Below are 25,874 nucleotides of genomic sequence, written 5' to 3' on the forward strand. Positions count from 1 at the left end.
TGAAGAGTTAGCAATCTTTTATTTGCTTTACTTGCTGCTCGGTGCTTCTTTATCCTTTGAAAATAGGGTTCAGATGATTCACATTCCAGTTTCCTCCAAGTTATTCTTAGAGGATATCTTTGGATGTCCAGCCACACTTTTCCAGCTTGGTCTGCCCCATATGTACACACCCTGACAAGCAGCCAACTGATGCTCCAACAGCAGCTGATGATGAAATGGGGGAAAACAGCTGCAGGAAGCCAAACACTATTGGGTCAACCTGCTTCCTCTTGGTCACTTCTGTTATACTTTCTGGAGGAATGACAGACCCATGCCATTTGTCATATAAATACCACATTCCCAATCTAACAGAAATTAATGTGAGACAACAGAACATGTCCATGTTTAGAGTTCATTAATATGTTGGGATTCTGGAACAGAGAAAAGACTGAGCATTTCCATCTCCAGCGGGTGCAGGGTGCCCCCTGTGATGATCAGAGAATGCAGTGGTTCTCCCAAGTCCACTGTGCACATCTGCTGTAAAGTGCCTGCTGCAATTTTCTGATCTTCAGCACCAACTCTGGCTAAGCCAACACAAAGCGTCTCCTCAGTGACCACTGTTTAAAACAGAGCAGGGGAGGGAGAGACAGAGGATGCTGTAGATCAATTATCTTGTTCACCATTCAAAAAATATAAGTACTTCACTGAAAATGTCCTAAACATCTGAAACCTCACTAGACACTCACTAGAGATCACTTCCTTTACCTTTTGAGATTTTAAAAGACTTACATAGGCTTATGTTTTAATAACTTGAAAAAGAATTAGCTGTATTTATACTCCTCATATTGATAACAATATTTGTCTTACAGGGCTCTGAGTAAACATCTTTACGATTCACACATATTATGAAGATACACACATGGAAGCAGGAAAGTGTTGGATCCCCTGCAGCTGGAATTACATGCGGTTGTGAGGCACTCAAGGTGGATGCTAGGAACCTGACTTGGATTCTCTTTGTCTTAGTTTTGGTTTCTGCTGCTGTGAAAAGACACCATGACCATGACCTCCTTCCCGAACACACTTATATTTTAAATACACTCTTAAGATACATTTATCCTGACTAAGACACAGTAAAAATTAGGGGACTGAAAAAAAATTCACAGATGCCCAGCCATATAATTAGTTATAGGACCAATCAGGTTTTTTGGTTTTTTTTTTTTTTTTTAATTTTAAAAAATGTTTACCTCTTAAATGGTAGTTGTATGGGCTAATACAATGAGTACAAGAGTATTTAGTAAACTATAAAGCCAAAACAAATAATAGTCCTTTCTGGGTATTTAGGTTTCTTAATTCATTATTTATCTTTTTATAGTCATTCATTTTGGTGCTACAGCTAAAGAGATGATCTCTTATTGGTTTTATCCTTTAGTTTACAAAGTTTCAGAAATGGGACAAGGATTTACACAAGGCAAAGAGGGCATGAAGGGAACTCAGGCCACTAACAGGGATAAGATGTGCAATGGCTGGGCCAGCAGGATGATGATGGCTCAGGAGAGAAAGGTACTCGCCACCATGTCCTGATGGCCTGAGTTTGATTCCTGGGGCCCACGTGGTGAAAGGAGAGCTGACTCTTGGTAGTCCTCTGAACGCCACGTGTACATTTTTGCAAGTGTGCATACACAAAACAAACAAACAAATGTAATATAGATTAAAAAATATAAAATCATCACTCAGAAATGCCTTAATGCATGTTTTTATCAGAATATGGCAGGTACATTTAAGAAGTTCTCAGGAAACATACTGTCTGTATACCACACACTGTGTCTACCTATTAGAAGTGTCTTGTCTTTATCCTAAAGAAAACTATTGTGTATTTCAGTGTTCAAGAGAAAAAGCAGAATAAATGTATTGTTGTAGTATAGGTCTTATTGATTAGAACTAAAATGATAGCTCTCTATCAAACATTTATACGTTATCATATTAACATAAAACCTGATAATAAGTAATATAAGTAATATATCAAATATGTATATACATACACATTTGTTTGGTTTGGCTTTTTGTTTGGTTTTTCAGGACAGTGTTTCTCTGTGCAGCCCTGGTATCCTGGAACTAGCTCTATAGACCAGGCTGGCCTTAAATGCACAGAGGTCTGCCTAAATCTGTGTGCCACTACTACCTGGCTAAAAGTCTTCATTTTTAAAAAGTCAAATTATGACAATTTTACTGTAAAGAACTAAATTTTCTTTCTTTTAGTATAACTAGGATCCTGTGGGATTTAAAATTAGGGAAAAAATACAGGACATACATAACAAGGAAAACACACTGACCCTACTTCATATCAGGTATGTAATGATTTACGTATCTGTAAAGAAACAATCTAAGAGGCTAAGTACCTGGTTCTTCCCCGCGTGCTCTCTGGTTTTGAACAATTTCTAGAAGCTGCTGGGCTGCCTGGTTCACAGTCATGTATCGAGGAGGTTCATAGATCTTTCTTCCCCTGTAAGCATAAAACTAGACATCATTGTTTTTCCCTGTGAAATCAACTGTGGCATTTGGTACAGTTCCTTCCAAGATACTCTTTCAAGTTTTCACATGATACCCTCTTCTGTATAAGTCAAGGATGAGTTTCTTAAGCTCTTTCCTATTATCCTACTTTGGCTGTCCTCAATGGCTCTGAAATGATGACAAGATTAACATTCTAATAAAGATACATGTCTACATCAAAGTTATAGTTATTACAAGTGCTGCCTTGGGCAGACATAATTCAAACTGTATCAATGGGGTTCACCCTAGGTGAACCAGTGTTTGTTCTTCTTGTTTGTATTGTCACAGTGCTGGGGACTGAACTCAGGGCCTAGTGCCTGCTAGCTTTTATTATTATTATTATTATTATTATTATTATTATTATTATGTTCCTATATCTTTTTTACTTCTTCCTCTAAAAAAAATAGTAAAGATCTGAACAAGTTTATTTCTACATGCCTCAAAAGCCTGGCAAGTTTATCAAATGATCATAACAGAAAGATAAGCTTCTGAAATTTGCAGTCTACAATTCTCCAAGTCAACACTATCCAGCAGAAGCATAGCACAGTGCAATCTCAAACACTCCAGACACTACAGCAACAAGTTCAACAAGCAAAATTAGTTTCAATAGCATGTAAATATATTTAATCCAATATCCCTACAATATTATACTAGAACACCTAGTTCACAAATAAGTATTACACATTGCTTTTATACCAACTCTGAAGTCTGATAAGCACTTTCAGCCCATTTTTTAAGTTTTAATCAGAAAAATTTAATTTAATATGTATATAAACATACGGTCACAAAAATAGATTTATAATTATAAGTTGGAAGGAGGGCATAACTACATTATAAACATGTATGAAATGCTCAACAAATAAAATTATGTTTAAAAAGATTTACATATTAAAGTTGTGGTAACAACCTAGAGGTTTTGTAATTACTAGTTTAAAGTTAAATGAGACTTCAGTTCTCCAGCTTCATCAGCCACATTTCAACCGTCTATTACCATGAGTGGTGGCAGCTGCTATATAGCACACTGCCTCACTAAGAAAGGATCTGGCCATCATACACAGAAGCAATACTCCTCCATCCCCACCCAACTTCACACATGGGAGAAGTCACATTAACACCCCCACACACACAATGGGCGAAGTGTCCCCAAAGCAGCAGCAGCCAGGGGTCGACATCAGATGTAAGCCCAAGGCTTTGAACCCCCATTCATTCATCCCACCCACATTTATAGGGTGACTGTTAAATGGCCATCGCTGTTCTGTGTTAGATCCAAGATTTCTGCTGCTACCTTCACCCAATCAATCTGTTCTATCCTTTGTATAAGTCAAATATTTCCTGTGTGGCTATTCTGAAAGCTCATTTTCATCCATCCTTAGACTCGGCCCACTGAAGCATTCATGGACAGTGTCATTTCACAGACGCACCTGATGAGGTTCTCCAGAGACTGCTCCTTCACTTTGATATCTGCAGGGATTAAAGGACAGCTCTGGTAATCTAGTCATTTTACCCCAAATCCTTCAGCTCCCATTGAGGATCACATATATATTTTTGGACATCTTTCCAGAGCCCCCTAAATGCCGATCTGAGTTGGTGTCTCTGCTTACACTATGATGATCTGAATTGGTGTCTCTGCTCACACTTGTGTGTGACTACTTTCCTATGAGGTTAGAGAGGAGTGGAAACGCCTGTGGCTGTGGAGAGGCCCCCACACTAGAAAGCAAACTGGAGTTTGGCCCTGACATTCCTCTGCAGGGCTCGAGTTTCCTGTTGGACAAAAATGTTAAGGCAAAGCATTAGATGATGTTGGCAAGTGCACTACTTAACTAATCAGAATCTCTTTAGTTCTTCTACCTAGTACTGGCACAGACTCATCTAAAATGTCTGCTTGTATTCTTACACTTTATTTTTAGGCATCACACTACAAAAGCCTCAAAGGATAAAACCTAAGTTTTAAAAAAGAAGATTCTTATTGCTTGTTTTTTATTTTTATTTTTTTCAAGACAGGGTTTCTCTGTGTGTAGTCCTGGGTCCTGAACTCACTCTGTAGACCAGGCTGGCCTTGAACTCACAGAGATCGGCCTGCCTCTGCCTCCCAAATGTTGGGATTAAAGGTGTGTTCCACCACTGCCCAAAAAAAGATTCTTACTGTATTTTGAAAGGAAGTGTTTGCTTTCTTACAGTAGTAAGACATATTATAATAACAAATAAATACTGCAGTAATGGGGCTTCAGAGCTCTATGCCAGCTGCTGGGCAGTGCAGGAGCAGCATACAATGTCTGCGCTCTGAAATCTGACAGGGCACCATGGCAAAGACTTGGTCCTTCACATTTCACTGCCATTGATGCTTAGCCTAACTGCTTGGGAAACGGTGAAAAGCCAGACTGGCTGTGTCCTCACAGGAACTTCACACAAGGGCAACAGCTGCTTCCTGTTTTACAGCCAAAGTCTGTTTTTGTAAAAATAAATATGGTACAACTGAAGAGCCTCTGACAGACTTCTACAACTTTGTAAAGTGATAGTAAGAGCTTCTCTTATTAACAAATACTACAAAGTTTACTTAGAAATTATAATAAAAATGATTAATCGTATATCTGGTTATCAATGTCTGTGGCACTTAATACTTAAGAATTTCTCAAATTTGAATAGCTTAATAGTTCTACTAGTCTGGCACATACAAAAATGAATGTTATTGAAACTATGGCCTCCAAAACAGAAGTCATGTTTTACTTTAAACAATGTCTTGAATACTTAAGGTAACACTTCCATCAATTCATTCATTTTGAACTTGCTTTGTACTTAGAAATATCCATGTAACTAATGTTCTTTAATTAACTTCTGACTATATCACATATATTAATCGTGTCTCTAAATAAATTATAAATTGTCTGCAGTTTAATACCACGTGTTTTGCTCCCTAATCCCTAAAGGGGCTGACCCATAGTAAGCATTCAGCAACTACACACTAATTTAAATGGGATATATGGTGTGAGAAATTAGAAGCCTATCACCCTATACTCCACACATAAATAATAAAATAAGACAAACAATAAGTGTCTTATTCAGTGTTCTACTGCTATGAAGAAACACCATGATCAACTCTTGTAAAAGAAAGCACTTAATTAGGGATTGCTAAGTTTCAGAGGCTTAGTCCATTACATCACAGTGGTGAGCATGGCAGGCACGCAAGCAGACAGTGCTGGAGGAGTAGCTGAAAGATCTACACACTGATCCACAGGCAGCAGCAAGAAGACACACTGGGTCTAACATGGTCTTTTGAAACCTCAAAGCCCACCTCCAGTGACATACTTCCTCCAGTAAGAACACACCTACACCAACAAGAAAGACTATACCTCCTAATCCTTCTAATCCTTTCAAAAGTTTCACTCCCTGATGACCAAGCATTCAAATACATGAGTCCATTCTTACCCATTCACCACCACAACAAAAGCAACCAAAAGATATCAACCTCTGATCTGGGAGTTGGTGAAATGGCTAAGCAAATAAACACTCTTGCTGTTTTCAGGGATGACTTGAATTCGACTTCACAATGTAAAGCGAGAACCAATTCCCACAAGTTTTCCATATATGTGCTCTGGCATGCACTTGAATATGCATATACATGCACACAAACATGTACATACAAAACAATAATAAAGAAAATCACCATAACTAGTTTGAGAAGTACCATAAGGCTGGGTGATAGTATGAAGACAAAGGCTAAGAGTTGCTTCTTAGTATTTTCTAGCTAGTAAGCAGAGACACTAGGATTCTGTCTTCTGGTCCCAACTCTGTCATATCATAAGATGTCAGCTGTGTTCCAGTCACCAAGGGGAAAGTGAAAATGTGATTCCAGTATTCCTTTCTATAACATATAAGGTTAGAAGAGGCTCTTAGACATGTGACTTGTTAAATCTCTGGGTCTTTGTTGTGAGGAAAAGCCCATTTCCTTCTGAAACTCGGTACTATTACCTTGTTGCACAAAGCATCCTAGCCCTTTTTATGTTAAACAGGAAATAAAGTTTGGGCAGGCTAGCACAATGAAGAGACTAGGAATAATGGGTCATTTGTATTTTATTCTGTTAACAATTAAGTGAATGGTACTGGAAATTACTCAATATTCAACATCACCTGCAAAACACATTTTAACAAAACGATCTTTGGAGTATCTTTCAGAAGTACCATTTTGTGATTTTTCACAGAAAAATCCTAGAAGATGCTGAATGGTTGGTGACAGAATAAATGCTCACTACACGTCTGCTGAACTGTAATAACGATGGAAAGTTTGTAAATACAGAATCTTGGAAAAGATCTATAGGTTCTAAGAGAGAACAGCAAGTCTCAGCATAAACACAGGACTTCTGTGGTATTTGAAGTTGAGGGCGGGAAAGAGCTGTGTGCTAGCCTATGACATTTTGTTTTGTTTCTTTTCTCTACCTAGTTATTCACAGAGCAGTTTTAATTCTATCACAAAATGAAACTAAGGGAAGATTGACAATTGCTCTGCGTGGGAATAGGGGAGCTTCTGCTGCTTACCAAGTAAACACAATGTGTGCATGCCGTTTTGTCTGTTCTTCTTCACTTTGTCAAAGAAGCTTTCTGGTCTCCAAGTGTCCGTCCAAAACACAACAGAAACAGTTTCTCCAAACTTGTACAACTAGAAAAACCAAACATTACTTAATGATACAACAATCACTATTATTTCATAGATCAAGAACACAAGGTCCAGGCCGAGAGAAGGCTCAGTGGTTGGTTATTAAGAGCTAGTCTACACTTGTAAGGACCTAAGTCTATGCAGCTCATAAGCACCTCTAACTCCAGCTCCAGGAAGATCTGACTCCTTGGGCCCCCATTCATGGCACCTGACTCACATAAATATACCGCCCCCAAAGACATAATTAGAAACTTTAAAAAAAAATTAACCATAAGAAAAAACAACAACAAAAAAAAAAAAAAAAAAACACAGAATAAAAATAGCTTTCAACACTCTCAACAGGTGTCAAAAGTTTAATTTTCTGCTTCACTGATAAGACTACCAAGCCTTAGAAAGATCAGTTGACTTACCTAAGGTCACATGGTTAAAAATAAATAAATATGTAAAGTTAGGTCTGAGGGAATGTTCTTATCCATCACCTTAGTTCAACAAAATTCACAAACAGCGTACTCCCTATTGCTACTGATTATAACATATACTCTTCCAATTTAAGAAGAGTATCTCTGTCCTCCATGTCAAAGTTAGACAATAAAGACCTTCCCCAAAATCTCCATCTCACCAAGGTGGTCCACCTCATTTACCTATCCCTGCAAGTATGAAGCTTGACTTTTGAACTGAACTAACTGTACTAGTCCACCACAGTCCTGTTCTGGAACTTATGTAAAAAGTAGTTAAGCTTTAGAGGTTGGCTCTGCAACCTGCTAGCTGTGCAGGAAAAGTGTCAATACCACTTATCCTGTCCCAGCTGTGGGGATCAAGTGACATGTAAAAATTATTCACATGCTGAAGTTGCATGCTAATATTATAATAGTTTTTGTATAGGCACTGCATGAAAGATGTTTGCCAAAGCACAGTACAGTAAAACACAATGCTAATGTTACAGAATGATTTAATTCTTCAAGTTAAACAGTTTGTTTGACACAACTTGTAAGAAACCAGGAATGTATAGACACTGAAAAGCCACATCTAGTAATGTGTCACGGATTAGAAAGTCATTTTACTTTCTGTGAAAAACGAAGAGACGGGTCTTGGTGGGAACTGGGGATGCTGTTTCCTGCAGTGACACTTCCGTCCTTCTCTCTTCCATTTCAGAAGCTGTGGCAAGAGGTGCCAGGAAGCAGACAGGAAGGAAACAAGAAAAGGCGGGGCACTCAGGGCATTCCTCCCTACTTCTCTAAAGCAGCTAAAACTTCTGAGGCTTTGTATACCCAGGGATTAAAACCTTAAAGCCACAACACCTGTGAGTCCCAAAAGGACGATTCATCATGTTCCTAAAATGCTAGACTCCAATTTACCCAACAAGGAGCTTTATTCTCAAAGCCCATTTGTAAGTTATAGGAACAAAGCATCCTCAGAGAGAAACCATGCTATTCTGTAGCAACCGTGTTCACCATACAGTGTACAAAGACCATGTTGTCCCAAGTATACAGCCATGTATCTTCCTGCCATGTGTAACAAGGTATCTCTAAAAAATACAGTTTGAGATCCAGGACAGGATTCTTAGACTACATTCCCAGGATCAACTTCATGGGAGCTGCCCTAACTCTACAGAAGAGTTGTTACAGTTGCTGTCCTACAAATTTACTAACAAATATTTAATGTGGATCACCTGGTCTGGGCCAGGCACTATTTTGGGCACAGGTTTTAAGTGATAAGCAAGTGGACAAGTTGAGAGCTCACAGAGCTGACAAAGGCTCTGGACTCACAGCAGTGGTTCTGATTAGCTGCCTGGTCACTGAGAAGGCAAATGACCTCTGACCTGGACAAGAACATCCTGCATGGAGAGTATAATGAGCAATTTTAAGGACTGAATAACCAAGGGCATGCTGAGTGCCTAGATGTACCTCACACACTGTCAGGGCTCAATATATGATACAATTATATGAAAATATTCTAAACTGCTGTGTCCTGACAGGATCCAACTGCTCTCTTTATTGGCTATGTTCAAGAAGAACCAAATATTCAAAACTAGTTACTAAAAGTAGTTTTACATTTAAAATGGATAAGTTCAACTATACATTTTAAATGGGGTTTATCACTTCCCATCAAACTTGAAACACATGTTATTTCATGAAAACCTTCATGGAAAACTGTATTTCCATTTATGTGTAAGTGTTTAAGAGGCTCTGATATTTTAAGAAATATGGAAATAAAAATCATAGAAGCAAGGAAGTTCTTCATTCAAAAACAGAGTCATAAAGACTTAAAACGAGAATTGAGATGCTAGTCACATCTAAGCTAACAGAAGTGTTCTGTGTGAGACTGAACTGCCCCATTGGGAGACTGAAGAAAAGCTCACGGGCACTGCCCTCTAGGACCCTGATTTATAACTGCAGCCACTCCTGTGGCAAGGGTGCAAACTTCTTCAATGAATGCTGGAACATTATGCAAACAGTGTGTCACCACTGAGATGTCAGCACCTCAAAGAACAGAAGGACCAGCTCTCTGCATTTCACAACCATCACCAGTAAATTGTAAAAAGAAACCGGAGCAAATCTCAGTGACAAGAACTGAGGTTGCAGAAGCCTGAACACTGGGCTATCTTACAACTCTGGCCTGTGGGCTATGACTACTTTCCTGACAGTATTATTGATTCAAATCTGACATTGTTAATGCTTCAAACTTAAGTTTGAAAACCACAAAAGCAGCTGTTTTCTCAGAAAACCTAGGGGAAATACAGATCTGTTCTGCATTCATCTGGAATAATTTAAAGAGAAAGCAGCCCATCTAACTTGGTACTGGATAGTGTTTTACTTAAAAAACAAAAACCTTCAGCTGAAAACCATCCACCAAGTCATTTTGTGAGGTACAAACTACTGAGGCAGACAGAGAAGATGCACAAGAAAGAGACAGAGTAGGCATTAAACAGTCCTTGTCAAAATGACACATGGACCCCACCTATTCTGAGAGTTCAGTCCTTTCTACACTCAGAAAAAGACTACAAGCTGGAACTTAAGAGATAGAAAGGATGAAGGTGCAGGAGTGAGCCTGGAAAGAATGAGAAGGATGAACTACATAGATGGCACGAGACAATTACAAGAAAGAGCAAGGAGATGTCTCTATTCTGTACCTCACATTTCCGACATCTAACCAAGACCTATTCCTATCAACTAGCAACAGCTGCAGGACTCAAGAGAGAAAGTAACCACTCAATTATGTCCCTACTGTTTTGCCTTGAGCCCTTGACATCACTTGCCTGAGTGACTCCAACAATCGCCTAGCTCACCTCTCTGCCACCAACATCCCCTTCCTTTCACAAGTACATTTATCCATTTAGTGTTTATGTATACACATGCACACATGCATGTGGTTTGACATGCAAAAGACAACCTGTGGAAGTTGGTTCTTTCTGTTGAGAGTTAGGGCACTGAACTCCGGTCGTGAGGATTCATAGCAAGCACCTTTATCCCTGGAGCCATCTTGTCAGCCCAGTATAAGTACTCTATAAAACTTGATTCTAGCTGGGCAGTGGTGGCACATGACTTTAATTTCAGCACTTGGGACGCAGAGGCTGCTGTTTCTCTGTGAGTTCTAGGCCAGTCTGGTCTACAGAGTGATTTCCAGGACAGCCAGGGGTACACAGAGAAATGCTTTCTCAAAATACAAGTAACAAACAAAAACCTATGTTCTCATATATAATTGGGAATCCATTTATAAAATAAATGAAAAGGAATTATATTTTAAAGCATATTACTCCAAAGACAATATCCAGTTTAGAATGGAGAAGATAAATAAGCAATTTAACTCAGAAAATACCTATTGCAAATAGATTATTTTTATGATGCTGTGGTAAATACAATAGAAGGCATAAAAATGAGTAAACTTAAGAACTAATAGACATGTGGAGTGGGGGGGATGGGAGGGGAGGGTGGTTGGGATAAATGTGAGGGGGGGAAGAGGGAAAGAGGGAGGGAGGGAGGGAGGGAGGGAGGGAGGGAGGGAGGGAGGGAGGGAGGGGGAACTGGGATTGATATGTAAAAAATAAATGAAAAGAAAACTCTTCAAAATGCCTAGAGAATGTGGAAAAAAAAAAAAAGAACTAATAGTAAAATATTAACACAAACATTCTGTATAGGAGAGGTATTTACCCGAGCCAGGTGTTGGTAGCACACACCTTTAATCCCAGCACTGGGGAGGCAGAAGCTGGGGGATCTCTGTGAGTTCGAGGCCAGCCTAGTCAACAGAGCGAGTTCCAGGACAGGCTCGAAAGCAATACAGAGAAACCCTGTCTTAAATAATCAAAAACCAAAAACAAAAACAGGAAAATTAGAGACAAATTAAAGACAGTGAATGGGAAGGAAAGGGAAATGTTCAATAAACATGTTAATGAGTTGGCAGACCTTGGGTAAATTCTGTGGTGACAGCCATGCAGAACTCTGCTACCCTCAATACCCAGTCCAGTATCCCTTTGCTGTGCTGTACTTTCATCATTTACTACATGAGGACCTAAAGCACAATGAGAGCACTCAATGCTTCGAAGTAGTAGGAATACTACACCATCAACAGTGCTATTAACAGTAGGAATACTACACCATCAACAGTGCTGACTATTAACAGCAGAAATACTACATCATCAACACTGCTGACTATTAACAGTAGGAATACTATGCCATCAACAGTGCTGATAATTAACAGTAGGAATACTACACATTGACACTACTGACTAACTATTAACAGTAGGAATACTACACCATCAACACTATTGACTATTAACAGTAGGAAAACTACACCATCAATACAACAACATAACAACAAGTTATGACTGCATTCAAAGTTACCAAGTAAGCATTAAGTAGATATACAATATTTATTGAATGAATGAAGTATGTTTGTCTTAAAGACATCTAACTTACAAGCTTCTAATATACTTTATGTTTCAACTGGAAATTTTCACTAAAGATGAAACTTATGGTACAGAACCATATGACCCATCTCTATCAGACTGTGCATACAGGGTTATGTGTTTGTATACATACTTAGACGTGTTAAGTTCTACAGCTACTTGCTACTGATCCACAAGAATTGGCTATCAATAAACTACCAAGTTAAGGAGACTATTGAGTGCTTAATTCTGAACTGTCAAACTGTCCTTGCAAGCTCTTTAGAGAACAGAAACAGACCAGCCTCACAAGGGTGACAAACTGAGTGTAAAACACTGTGCCTGCTCTTAGACATTTGCAGCTGTTATGCTTGGAGGCAAAGATGACGGGAAGCATGTTTTGCCCAGATCTTCCACCGCATTCAAAGTGGGCCTGTTTCGACATCTTGATGCCTGTTTCTGAAATCATGACAAAAGATTCCGAGAGGGCAGGACACCTTCCAAAAGTGAAGCCTACTTCCCTTCAAATTTAAGTAAGAGAACATGAGGTGGAGCCTACTAACATCCTCCATCTAGCAGGGGTATTTCTGGTAATTAACATCTGCTTTCAGTCCTGACAAGCTTAAGGGAGACAATGAAGTACGTTCATTTTCTAAGATTATTACATGGTTGTGTTGATGGTTCTGAAGGCATGACCTCGTACCTACAGCTGCAGTAGCACTGACTGCTTGTTACAATGTAAATTCTCTTGGAATTCAAAAGATGCTCCACAGTAATGAGTGTGCACTACTCTTCCAGAGGAAGTGAGTTCAGTTCTCAGCATCCAGTCAGGCAGTTCACAAGTGCAATTCATAGTTCCAGGGGTCCAATATCTTCTTCTGGCTTATACAGCATCCACATGAACTCATACACACACACACACACACACACACACACACACACACACACACACACAATGAGGGGACATATGATGGGACTGGAGAAAGGAGGGAGATAATGTAATTATATTTCAGCTTAAAAACAGATACATAGACAGACAGACAGACAGATAGATGTGTAGCTAGATGTCCACCCTGCCCGCACCTGTTGCACTGACCACGCCCATTGAGGCGTGGGCACAGGTGCAGATGTGACCTGTGGGAGGTAAGTCTGCTGGACCCCAGCTTGCTCTCTTGGTTCCAGTCAGGTCACGAAGAGCAGCCTGGGTGTGGATCCATGGAGCGGGAACTTGTGGGTCACTGGTTTTTTGTGTAAGTGACTTCTCCCAGAATACAATATATAACCCATATTTTATCCTTATTCCATGTATTCCACTTCTTTCTCAGACCCCATACCAGAGCTACTATTCTCAGAAAGTTTGCTGGTAAAGCTCAGCACTCTCAAGCCCTCTAGGTAGGTCTGATGAACAGTCTCTGACAGTCAGCTGTTCAGGTTACAGTATCTTCCACACATGGTGTCCAAATAGTAAAGAGAAACAATCCAAAAAGGAAAGGAATTCAACTGATGATCTTACATTATACACGGTAAGCATGCACTTAATTGAAAGTGTGTCATGTATCCATAGTTCCCTCCATATCTATGTGAATTTCACTAACCATGGAACAAAAATATTTGGGGGTTTGGGAGGACTGTTTCTGTTATTAATATGTACTACTTTTTCTTGTCCATCCCTAAACAATACAACACAGATATTTACATAGCATCTGCACTGCACTCGATATTCTAAGTACTCTAGAGATGAATTAAAACATTTGAGTCTATGTGCAAGTACTACACCATTTTTGCAGATGGAACTTGAACATCTGCAGATATGGCATCTTCAGGGGATCTTAGAAAAAGACAATTGTCATTTCTTAAATGCATTTTAAGTTAGAGAACTGAAAAAAAAAACCCACAACCCCTCTTCTCTCTGGAATATGAATATTTTGGGATTTTGGGTGGCACAGAGGACTTCCTCCATAGAAGCCATTGTGGATGAGAAGAGCAAGGCACATCCTGTTGTGCATAGACATTGTCATTTTACAGACAAATTAAATAATGAAATGAAGATGGGGACATAGCTGTCTAGAAAAAGTCCACATACAATCATGACAGCTGAACATTTTTTAAAACACTCTATTAAACATAAATACAATCTCAGGGGCATATATGGAAACTATCAATTCTCACAGTGAATTCCTTCCCCAATAGACCTCTTCCATTTTAGACAGAGAACAATTACCTCTTGAAACAATTCAGAAGACAAGAATACAGGGCAAACAAAATTAGTTCTTAGTCCACACAACAGATACATTTGGAAGATATTAATACTTTTTAATGTTTAAGAAAATAAGAAAAACAATACTTCTGGGAAAACATGATAAACATGATAAAGGGCTATTTTCTCCACAACACCTAATTTTAAAACCAACATAAAAAATATATATTCCATTAGTTTAATATTTATATACCTTCCCTATCACGTTATTTTCTTCTTTTGTCTTTTTTAAAGTAGACATTAAATCTTTCAAGGTATCACTGCCCTAAGGGAAGTTTTCAGGGTGTGTGTGTGTGTGTGTGTGTGTGTGTGTGTGTGTGTGTGTGTGTATGTATGTTTAATTTCATTTCATCTCTGTTATCAACTCGGGAATATTTTTAGGAGTCATTTGCTCTTCCTGAAGCAATAACATTTTAGAGTCCTCTCTCTGCTCCAATTCAGAAATGCTCTCAACAATAAAGAAAAATTGGCAAGAGTTGTTTTAAAAGTATACATCTTAGACAAAAGGGATGCAAACACCTAACCCAATACAAATATAATAGCTAAAAGTAAGGGGAAAGTACTACACAGTGACTATGTCTCCTCACAAACTAAATGGCCAGGATTAATTGATGAAACTAAGCTATTCTTCCTAAGTGACAAAGGGCTGGTTTTAACATATCTTATTTTTTAAATGTTTATTTATTTATTTGAGAGGGGGCATACCACAGCATGCTCATGGAGGTCAGATGACAACTTGCCAGAGTCAGCTGTCCTTCCACTATGTGGGTTCCGGAGTTCAAACTCAGGCTGTGAAGCCTAGAGGCAAGCTCTTTTACACTGATCAAACTGGCTCATGGTACCAAAACTATCTTTTAAAAAATATTTATCCACAAGTGATGGATTTCAGCAAGCTAGATCAGGGAAGGTCTTATTTCAAGGGCTCTAAGGTGCATCTATTTTTCCTATTAAAATATAGAGAGTTAGAATATGTCTTCACAAGCAGTATCTTAAAAAGCACTGCTGCCCATCCAGGGATCACAGCTGCCATGGACAATGCAAGTGTTAAGATCATCACATATGTCACGCTTGGACAGTGGGTACCAATAGCTTAAGAGAGCATCTTAGAAACATCAATAGAGCACTCTTTCAAGCTCTCTGAGCCACAATTGTTGGAGTTAAGAGTAACGGATTTTATACACCAGCACTTGTAACATGGCCTTAGTGCCTTCATCACTGACTTAGAACTCTGTATTCATTTAAAAAACACAGCATCACACACTCTCTGTGAAAGAGAAAGGGATACTGTGTGGGAAACTCAGGCTGGACCGCAACTGATGAAGTCATTGAAAAAAATATAAAGACCATTTAATTTGCTTAAATCAATATAAAGTTAAAATCAACTATAACTAAATTTACATGGCCTGTTGAAAGGGTTACAAGAAAGGAAAAACAATAAATAAATTATAGGAAAGCAGTAAAAAAAGAAAGCATATATTTAAAGAGTACATTCTCAAAATTAAGTTTTATGGCTCCTATATGAAATAACAATAAACTTGTAGCTTACAAGAAAATAGAACATTACCTGTAAACCACAGCAGCCTACAGCATTCATTATGGAGGCATTGTGAATAACCTGATAAGGGATTCCCAACTTTGTTGCTCTCAGAATAAGATCACTGTGTGTTGTAGCCCTGTAGTGGGAAAACAGGTTCAGTTAAGTGAATGGCACTAATCTTCTATCCTAGCTCATGAATTCACATCAAAGAGTCAACTGTTCTTCCTCAAATTCTACTAGGCACCTGCAGAGGTCTTTTATTTGGGCTTTTTAGGGATGCAGTGTATGTCTACACGCATCCCTCACTAGATGCCACTCCAACTAAAACACTGACACTGATTGAAGAAAGGAACATGCTGTGTTCTGAGATCTGCTAAAGACATATGCAGAATATAAACTCAGCAATTTCATTCATGTCTCAGAGCTTTTTTAGATGAGTTTTAAGAAAATTTAGCTAGCCATTATTAATGGATACAATTGGCCTTTCAATATGTACATCTATACATGAGTAATGATTAAAACTACTTAGTACCTCAGACATTCATTATTTCCTTGTTCTCCAAATATTCAAGAGTCTTCTCTACTTCCTATTTACTTCAAAATACTCTACTGTTCACCAATCATAGTTCCTATGTTATAAATCATTAGAATTACTCTGTTTCAGCCTTCTCCTGGACCCAGGAACCATCTTCACTCTAGCCCCTTCCTCAGCACTTTCCAGGCTCTGGGAACAATTAACCTAATATCCAGTTTTTGGACATTATGGCTTTAGTTTCCACAGTAAGTGGGACACTTTAAATGATGAATTGTCCCCTTTACAGTTCTGTGGTACAACAAACCAAATTCTTTACTTCAGCACTATTTGGATTTGTTTTTATATTCTAAAACTGAAGGTGAAACAGGACATAGCCTGTTGGTCCTTCAATATATTAAAATTCTGCCTAAAAGAATTCTATTCTGAGTTCACATCTGTGTACAGTCTTCCTATTCATAGCTGTTTTCAGTCTGGCTATCTTACTGTATATACTTAGTGGTGTGTGTACATGTGTGTCCTATGCATGTTCTCATTATTAACTTCCCTTTTGTGAAAAGTGTGATAAAAACTAGGTAGGCTGGGGGAGAAAAGAATATATGTAAATATAAATGGAATACTATGACATGTAATCTCACATCAATTTAGAATGGCATTGCTAAAGGTTCTTTTCATCTTGATAAAAATGCTAAGCCCTACTGGGGAAAGCAACATTAGCATGTTTGAGAAACTACTTACAAATAAGCAGAATCTGTCAACTGGTCAATGCATACCAAGTAGGAAGATCAAGGGCTTACACCCCATGAGGCAGCCAGCTACAGATTAAAACATGCCCACCAGGGAAGCCTGTTTTTAATCGCACACATAAAATATAAGGAGTATGAAAAATTATCAGCAATTTGATTTACAGTGCTAGATGTAAAGAATATTTCTAATACTATCCTGAACCGAATCTTTCTAACATTTAACTTCAAGGAAAAGGAAATTAGCTATTTGATTAGGGCGTTATTTTTTAATTTAAACAGCTTTATGGATGAGTTACTTTAATAGATGAAAAGAAAACCAGGCTTAAAATTATATCATCATTTGAAATAATCAAACCAAATAACACATACATAAGTTTACTATTTCCAAATGTAGGAACTGAGCTACCTAACCAGAAACAGTGAAGAATTTTTGCCTTAATAGCACACTTGTTATCTGGAATTCTTTTAAAGGCAATTAATTTCAAGAGAAAAGATGTGACATGGCTTAACTGATAGACATACATGAGGGCAATTGTAGCAGTGCTGTCATGACAGGGAGGAGCGGTGGCTGGCAGCCTGGGAGTTTGCTGTTTCAAGGTGCACAGTGAAATTATAACCTCAAGAACTATTAGAAGCATTGTAAGTTGAAAACCCATTTGGAAGTTGCTTTATATGCTAGAAAATGTCTGTACCTACAGATCTTTACTCTGATCTTAAAACCTTATTTGAGATAATCTATCACACAGAGATAGTGCAAAATGTAGAGAAGGAGAAGAGACAAGGAACTGTATGTATTACAACCTTTATCCATCTTGAAGAAACCAACAGTTTCATTTGTACTAGAGAACAGAACAGACTAATGATATTGATGGCATGTATTGAACAATTATTTGGTGCCAAATGCTGGTCAAATACCAGCATTTGATGGGAATCATCAAATGGCTCACATTAGGACACAAGAAGCCAGGTAAATAAAGGTACACCTGTGCGGATTTTTTCCTTAAAGGGAAAAAAAAGTACAAGACATGAAAATAAAAATTACAGAATCGGTATATGTTTATTTAGTTACAATGTATGTTAAAAATACAGAATGAATAATGAAACAAAAGCATTAGAAAAAGTCTTTAATGCTAACTCCTTCTATAGACAGTAAGGGACAGATTGCCTGATACTCTTTAAGGGACAGATTGCTTGATATTCTTATCTCCCATATGGCTAAGCCAAGAATTGATGCTGTACCATTTAGAACCAGTACAACCTCCCTGTGACTAACTTCTACTTTCCTTCCAATAAACCGGATACAAGGGGAGTGAGGAGTTTATGACTTTTAATTATCTCCATGAAGGATGTAAAACTATGGGGGATGGTGATGATGGGGGTACAATATTATGTATGTTGTTAAATTCAGTGATCTGTATATATTAAGATGAATTATATGTTACGTATATTTTACCACAGTTGAAAAATTACTGGAAAAAAGAATTTAAGACAACACATCTTAATTTCTTTTCATAGTTTTAAAATTTTATTATGAAATTTTGTGTGCCTACTTATTTTGCACGACGCACATGCATGAGCACATGCATGTGGGCGTAAAAAGACAGTTCTGTGGAGTCAATTCTCTTCTCCCACTCTATGTGGATCCTGGGGCTCAGATTCTGGGCACCAGACCTACACAGAAAACATCTTACCATCTAACCCAATTTGCTACTCATCTTCATATTTTATTCAAGTAAGTAAGAAAATGCTTAAAATTAAACAGAAGACTTTTTGTCAGTATCTTGTTGCAATTTGTTTTCCCTGGATTCATCAAGCCACTCAACTTCTTCATCTTTAAGGCCTGACGAGTGAGACAAACTTTGAGTCTAGATATGCGCCAGCAGTCTCAGTTAGTGACTTACAAAGCTGAGGCAGGAAGGTCACCAGAGCCCAAGAATTGAGGCTAGCCTGGGCAACATAATGAAATCTCACTCTAAAAACAAAAATAACACCTCAGAAACAAACAAAATTATTTAATTAATTAGATTTAATGACACACTTTTCACCATCCTATTTCTAACCACATCCCAGCAGGAATCCAGCGGGAACCAGACAGGGGCAATACCTGAACTTGACTCTAACACAAGTTAGAGTTGTTGATAACAATCAGGCACTGAGATAGTGCAAATTAACTATCATTAGAGTTAAATAGTTCCAAAGAATCTACAATTAGCAATTAGGTATCACCTGGGAGGTAAAGCAGGACTAGGAATTCAAGGCCAGTGTAGGTAGGACACTGTATATATCCACAGGAATAGTAGAGACATGAAGGACACTGTACACCTCCATAGGAATAACAGAGACACACAGTTATTTTAAATATTATTAGGAAGTATGTGAATGCTAGCACAGTGAGGGTCTAAGTATAATGTCCTCCCCCACCACCAAAGACTCATGTACTGTGTCTTGTTCCCCAGCTGGTGTTGTCTGGGCCATTCTGAACACTTCAGGAGGTAGGACCTACCTGAAGGCAGATCACTGGGGATAGGTCCTTGGGGGCATCTTGTCTCTGGCCCCTTCTCTCTCTCGGCTTTCTTTCTGGCATGGATGAAGAAGCTTCTGTATTACAAGCTACCTCTGCCATGATGGTAGTGCATGGGGACAAGCAACCCATTAGAAATCCCTGAAACTGCTAACCATAGTAAATTTTTCCTCTCCTAACTTGTCTTCTCAGGGACTTCAATCACAGCTCCATAAGCTAACTGATACAACAATCACATCTCCATAAGCTAACTGATAGAACAATCACAGCTCTATAAGATAACTGAAACAGTCATCAACAATAATCTCCACCTGTCAAGTGGAGCTACATCTTCAAGTTGGAGTGACAAAGGATGACAACAGCATGAAGGGGTGTGAGCTGACAGATGCAGATGCCTCTGACAGGTAAAGAGGAAGCTTAAATGAAGGTGTGAAAGCCAAAAGCTGTGATGGAATGAGTTGACTGGCTTGAGTATGGTCTCAATACAAGAATGGCAGGACACAGACTTGAAGAGCAGGTTGGCAAGTTTTAAAGTTTTGGCCGACAATGGGGCTTCTTCTAAAGTTCTTAGCTGAGACTACTAATTTGTTATGGTTTACACATACAAACTTGAACATAACATGGGTAATGACTTAAAAGTCTGTATAAATCTGCAGACCAGGCAAAGGGTATTAAAAGTAAAAATTAAAAAAGAATGGATATGAAAAAAAAACTGACCAATAAATAAATAGCCAATTGTTCTGTTCCTCAAAATAAGGTGAAAACTATTTTTTGTTATAAAGTCATGAAATAAGTTTTCTAATATATAATAAAAACTAGCTATTTGAAAATAAAATATATAATAAGACAATATAAGGAATAACTCCATTATTTAAATTATATTCAGTAGTTAACAAATTTGACTTTTTATATGGCTATACTAGTTTCTCATGCTTGCTCTGAATTTCTTTACTCATTACATCTGGACAAGCAAGTCTGTGGACTTTACCAGGCTAGAAGCCTCACTTTGAGCAGCACTTTTATTGCATAATGAAGGGACACTGTCAGTGACTAAGACTGCTCATCAGGTGACTGTAAGGACTGTTGTGTTACCATGCTGGGAGGTCTGGGTGGGAGTTTGCCTATAGAAGACACATGTTTTAGATAGAAGGAGTCTGTGCCAGAAAGAAAATTCTATATAAAGGAAGACATTTGCTGATAAGATTTTTTTTTTAATTATTCTTTTTTATTTTACTATCCCATTGCTAAGAAGAAAAACAAAGGTACCATGAAATCTGACAAAGCCTTAATTTTACAGAAAACAATGTCAGGCAGGGGCTAAAACAATTTAAATATTTTATATTGAGTGATTACCCAATATAATTTGCAATCAAATATAATAATGATGCAGACTCTCTGGCCCTGCATACTAACATAAATTATTTTCTTTATGACAGACGCATACACATGTAACTCCATTGTTTTGAGAAATATCCTTGATGGTGGACCCAGAGTGATTTAATTGTCCTTATGTTCCTCAAATCTGTGACATAAATCTTGGGTCACCAGCTGTAGACAAAGAACTCTTGTATTTGGCTTGACACTAGAGATTGATGATGCTTGACTAGACAAGTAGAAACCCATCTTCTTGGTAATGAGGAAGAGCAGTGTTCCCAATGGGGATGAGACATTGAAATCAGAGACTTGATAAATGATAAATTCAAAGCAAGTAAGTGACAGCATTATTGCCAAATATTAGATTATTAAAAAAGGAAGTGGGGGCTAGAACAAAAGAAGCCAAAGATGCTTGTGATTATCAAAGCAAATGGCAGACCTGACTTTTGAAAGCATAGTGCCTTACTTAATTAATGACACAGTAGTTAAAGGTATGATCTTGTACAAAAAAAAAAGCATAAAAAAGATAAATGTTAGTGTTGACGCTTGTTAAGGCAGTAATACTTATAAGGGCATCTTTGTCAAGTAGATTTTCAGTTACTCTTCAAACAAAAAAAAAAATTTAAATACAAAATTTTAGGTAGAACTCAGATAAACTGATCAGGACCAAATAAGGTAAATTTTAAGCAGAGTAATCACTGCTGATAAATAAAACTCACAATGCCTATTTTCACTTACCCAAATGGATCACCAACTACAAGGAATGCAACATCATTGACATCAGCATCCTTAAAAATGTTATCCGCTTCTTGTTCCACTACTTCTCTGTCAGCAAGAATCAATTTTCTTCCATAAAACTCTTCCTAGAGGTTTAAGTAGGATATCAAAATATCAAAATGAGAGACAGCAGGTGAGTTTTTAACATACACATACATACACCGAAGAACCACCTTTGTCTAGAACTAGGTGCAAACCTTGGCAACCATCCAAACACCAATCATTCGGCACACCACACCTCATCAGTGAGCCAGAACTCCATATCATGATGCAATTAAACTCTGTCTTTGGTCTATCATCATATCCCTAGAGAAAGCAGACCTCTTAACATCTGAGGCCTCTAAATGTGTGTCTAATAGACCAGGCAGCACACCAAAGGATGAAGAGAGAATATGTATTCATGAGCCCTATTCCTGAAACATGAAAATATGGAATATATTAACAATAATGATATGTGGTAGTGTAGATGTTTCACCCAACTTCTATAAGAGCATTTATTGTACGCTGGCTGAAATAAAGTCCTCATCAATAAGAAAGGACAGAAAATTAAAAGTTAGCTTTTTTACAAACAAAAATAAACAATCCTATATAATTACAGGAAAAGAAATGAATTTAAATACACATCCAATGAATTTAAATTCCATCCAATCTGCTTTGTCAATTAATCTCCTGAAGTTCAGTTCCAGAGAACAAACCCAGAAGAGTGAGCCAGTGAACTATTGGTCACATGATGCTGGTTAAAGACAGTATCATGATCTTGTAACTGAATTCCTAAGAAATTCAAAAATGGAAGAGGATGTATAAATGTATTCCTTCATATTGAGATGTCTGCGTTATTAAGTTACAGGGACTGCTACAGTGCGAGCAGTGGTATCCAATATTTGTCAAACAAGGGACTTCACAAGCAAACAATTAAGAATCCTAAGACAAATGCTACAATTCCAAATGTGGCCATTATTTCCTAATACTTATATAAAATCTGTTACTCATATGGGAAAATATCATCAGCTGAGAAAAATGGTTCATAGGCTTTCAATAACACTGTTTACACAGATTTTTAAAAATACATTTGTTTTCACTTTTACTTTTTTTTTTTCTTAATCGTTAATCTTTACACATTTAACTTTGATTTTAGGAATCAGAAAACGTAGTCACAGGATAATTACATCCACTTATCTAAGAGAACATATGATAACTATGCACCAAGGCAAAAAAAAAAAAAAAAAAAAAAAAAAAAAAAGGGATTTTACTGAACTAACGTCTCCTGAAAATGACCAAGAAGCCACATGTCACCAGTGTCATGCTACCAGTAATCCTATCTTCTACATGTAGAGGAGGGCAACTGGACAGAGTTGGCTCTCTCCTTACCATGTGGGTTCCAGGGACAGATTTACATTATTGGCTTCCAGAGTGCTGGTTAGATAAAACCTCTGCAGTTATTTCTAGACATACTATACCTTCTTCCTTCTACTATTTTTATAAATCCCTACTTAAGCCTTTCATTAAGTTTTCTTAAGTATAATGCAGAAAGAACCATGAACCACTTGTAACAAAGACTATGCTGCTTACACATCTTTATATAATACTCAGATGCATTCAACCAAGAAGCATGTTAGATTTAATATATAACCAGAAATTTCCTAAAGGAACTAAAACTAATACTTTCCCCAGATTTGCTATCTCTATATTTCTTTTGAAGATTATATTAATAATACTATTATTTGAATACATTTGGCATTTGAATACAACAGTGATTAATGGAAGAACAGTCTAACTTGGAATTTCTTTAGCAACACCTGCATGTGCCTTTTATAAAATCTTGACTGGTTGATTACTAAGTAGAAAGCACATGTTCATTACAGAAAAAAATTATTTTCTCACTGTGGTATAATTATCTATAGCTGAAACCAGACTTCATATATTTATATAGATACAAGTTAACAATTTCTAAAAATCAGTTTGTTCTAATAACAAAAGCACAGAAGAATGTGATAGAAGAGAAAGAGTTTCTACAGTTTTATTAGAAATACAAGGCACAAACTTACAAATAACTAACTTAAGACAGATGGCATCCTGGGGTAAGCTTCTTGGGGAAGAATAGGAACTAAGAACTTGGAAGAGGACATGAAGAGATTACTCAGAGAACTCTGTAATAGGATAGGATCTAGGCCAAGCCATTTTCCTTAACGTAGCTTCTCTGTTGGTGATTCCTGAAGTTATGCTTGTGTAGTTATCATCCATTGCTAAGACTGCAGAGAGACAGTATGAAAGTCTGGAGCAATAGTTCTCAAGCCAGAGCTGCTTTAGTTTGTATCTTGCCTATGTCACCGTCTGTGTGACAGTGGACAAGTTTTGGAACATTTGTGTGCCTATGAATGTGAACAGTGGCTACAGGGTACTGGGTACTGTAGCTCTGCCGTAGAGAGCTTGTGGAATCTGTGAGAGAACCTGGGTTCAATTCTTGGCACTGGAAAGAAAATAAATAAAACAGAGCAAAATAAATGTCCTACAAATATTAGCACTTATGACTATGAAATAAGTATTCTAGCACCTTAAAAAGATATACACAATATACTTACAAGTAAGGTCAGACCAAACCTGTGATTGTTACTCTATAATAACTACATATAGGTTGGGGGAGACAAAAAAGTCTTGAAAAATTAATACATCCATAACTTATTTATAAAACATTTTCATATGTACCTTAATAAAAAACACTATTAGTTATTTCTCTTTCAAAAATGAAGACAGAAGTTTGGAAAAGTATCCACTAGCAACTAAAATATCTGAAAACTTTTGTGCTGGGCAATGTCAAGAGGGCCTAGGAGGCAGATACTTCTGGCCTCGGTTTATACAGTAAGAAACTAAAAGAATTGTCCGAAGACATATCACAAGGCAAAAACAACCTATATCTCAATTTTCCTCTAAGTTACTGTCAAACACTTTATTCTATTAACCTGTCTATTCTCTCATATGGTTTTTAAACTCATTATGGTTTCTGATCACTGACCAGAGACACAGTTCTGTCATTGTAAGAGTAAAAACCAGCTGGACATCAGACACTACTTTTATTCCAATGCATGGCCAATTCAAGAACAAGCCTTAATTTAGTCTTCAAGTAACTCTGCAGCCTTCATGATTGTCTGGGCTATGAATCTGAGAAGAATGACCAGAAATTCTGTGGCTTGCACTTTGTTTCGGAAGACTTGATAATTTAAAACACTTCTTCCCCTCCTCCCACAACACATCCATCAATCCTTTACCTCAATACATGTTCCACTTTGAGTTTGACAATCAACCAGAAACTGACCCTTCTACTCATATTTATTATTTACGTATTTACCCTTAATGAGAACCTGCTCAAGGTATATAAGACACTAATAAATCCTCTGTATACTTAGTCTCTGGCTCAGTCCATATACACATGTGGGAATGCCAGCCTTCCTGGGAGATTATGAATAAGATCTCTTTGGATATGTTGCAGACAGAATGGCGATCGCCACCGTTCCCAGTGGAAATACTTCAAAGGAGGAAGCTTTCAGATTGCTTGCTGATTGTATAACCAACTCATTAAGACAGTGTCAGCACCTCATTAGCACTCAACTCAGAAAGGATTTCTTGGCTAGCAAATGAAATAACGGATTTTGATAACTATCCCCGAGAGTGTACAATAACTTTCCTTTTTTCTTTTTATTTACAGGAGAAAGCCATACAAAAATTAGACTTGTAAATCAGGGCAAACCACCAGTTCAGTTCCCAAGTCACTGTGTTAGTGTATGAGTGAGCTTTCTGTCCTCTCCAGTCCCAGGGTATGTGTTTTAAAGGGTCTAAGAAAACTGTGCAGTCTGTATGAGGATCAGATGACAGCTAGTTTTCTTCCCCAGAGGCCTGGGGATTTTAATCACGTACCAGGGCTTCCTTCCCTACAGTCAGGACTGAGGTGTAGGCTTCCAGATACACTCGACTGCAGCGTCTCACAACTTCCAGGCCCTTGACTGTGATATCCTTGGCATCTCCCAAGCCCAAGCCGATCAGGTAAAGCATTTTCGAACTCCAGGGGCGGGGAGACTGCAGGGC

At 37.8% G+C, this 25,874-nt stretch overlaps 1 protein-coding gene across 1 annotated transcript; it reads right to left on the bottom strand.

Moving 5' to 3' along the window:
- Dph5 (diphthamide biosynthesis 5) lies at nt 1-25,874 on the bottom strand. Its single transcript, XM_051185630.1, has 7 exons — nt 25,707-25,874; nt 21,759-21,883; nt 15,875-15,983; nt 7,057-7,177; nt 3,948-3,987; nt 2,376-2,479; nt 1-596 (listed from the first exon to the last, which is right to left on the bottom strand). The coding sequence occupies exons 1-7, from the start codon at nt 25,839-25,841 to the stop codon at nt 385-387; spliced, it is 846 nt and encodes a 281-aa protein (XP_051041587.1). The 5' UTR covers nt 25,842-25,874; the 3' UTR covers nt 1-384.

The sequence above is a fragment of the Phodopus roborovskii genome, unplaced genomic scaffold (assembly GCF_943737965.1).
Source record: "Phodopus roborovskii unplaced genomic scaffold, PHOROB, whole genome shotgun sequence".
NCBI classification, from domain to species: domain Eukaryota; kingdom Metazoa; phylum Chordata; class Mammalia; order Rodentia; family Cricetidae; genus Phodopus; species Phodopus roborovskii.

Bases quoted from the DNA above. Each gene is read 5' to 3' on its own strand.
- Dph5 (XM_051185630.1), bottom strand. From the start codon at position 25,841: ATGCTTTACCTGATCGGCTTGGGCTTGGGAGATGCCAAGGATATCACA. The intron at 15,984-21,758 runs GTAAGTGAAAAT...TTCCCACTACAG, and splicing joins GTAGTTGGTGATCCATTTGG to GGCTACAACACACAGTGATC. The intron at 2,480-3,947 runs GTGCGTCTGTGA...TTATGCTTACAG, and splicing joins TCTCTGGAGAACCTCATCAG to GGGAAGAAAGATCTATGAAC.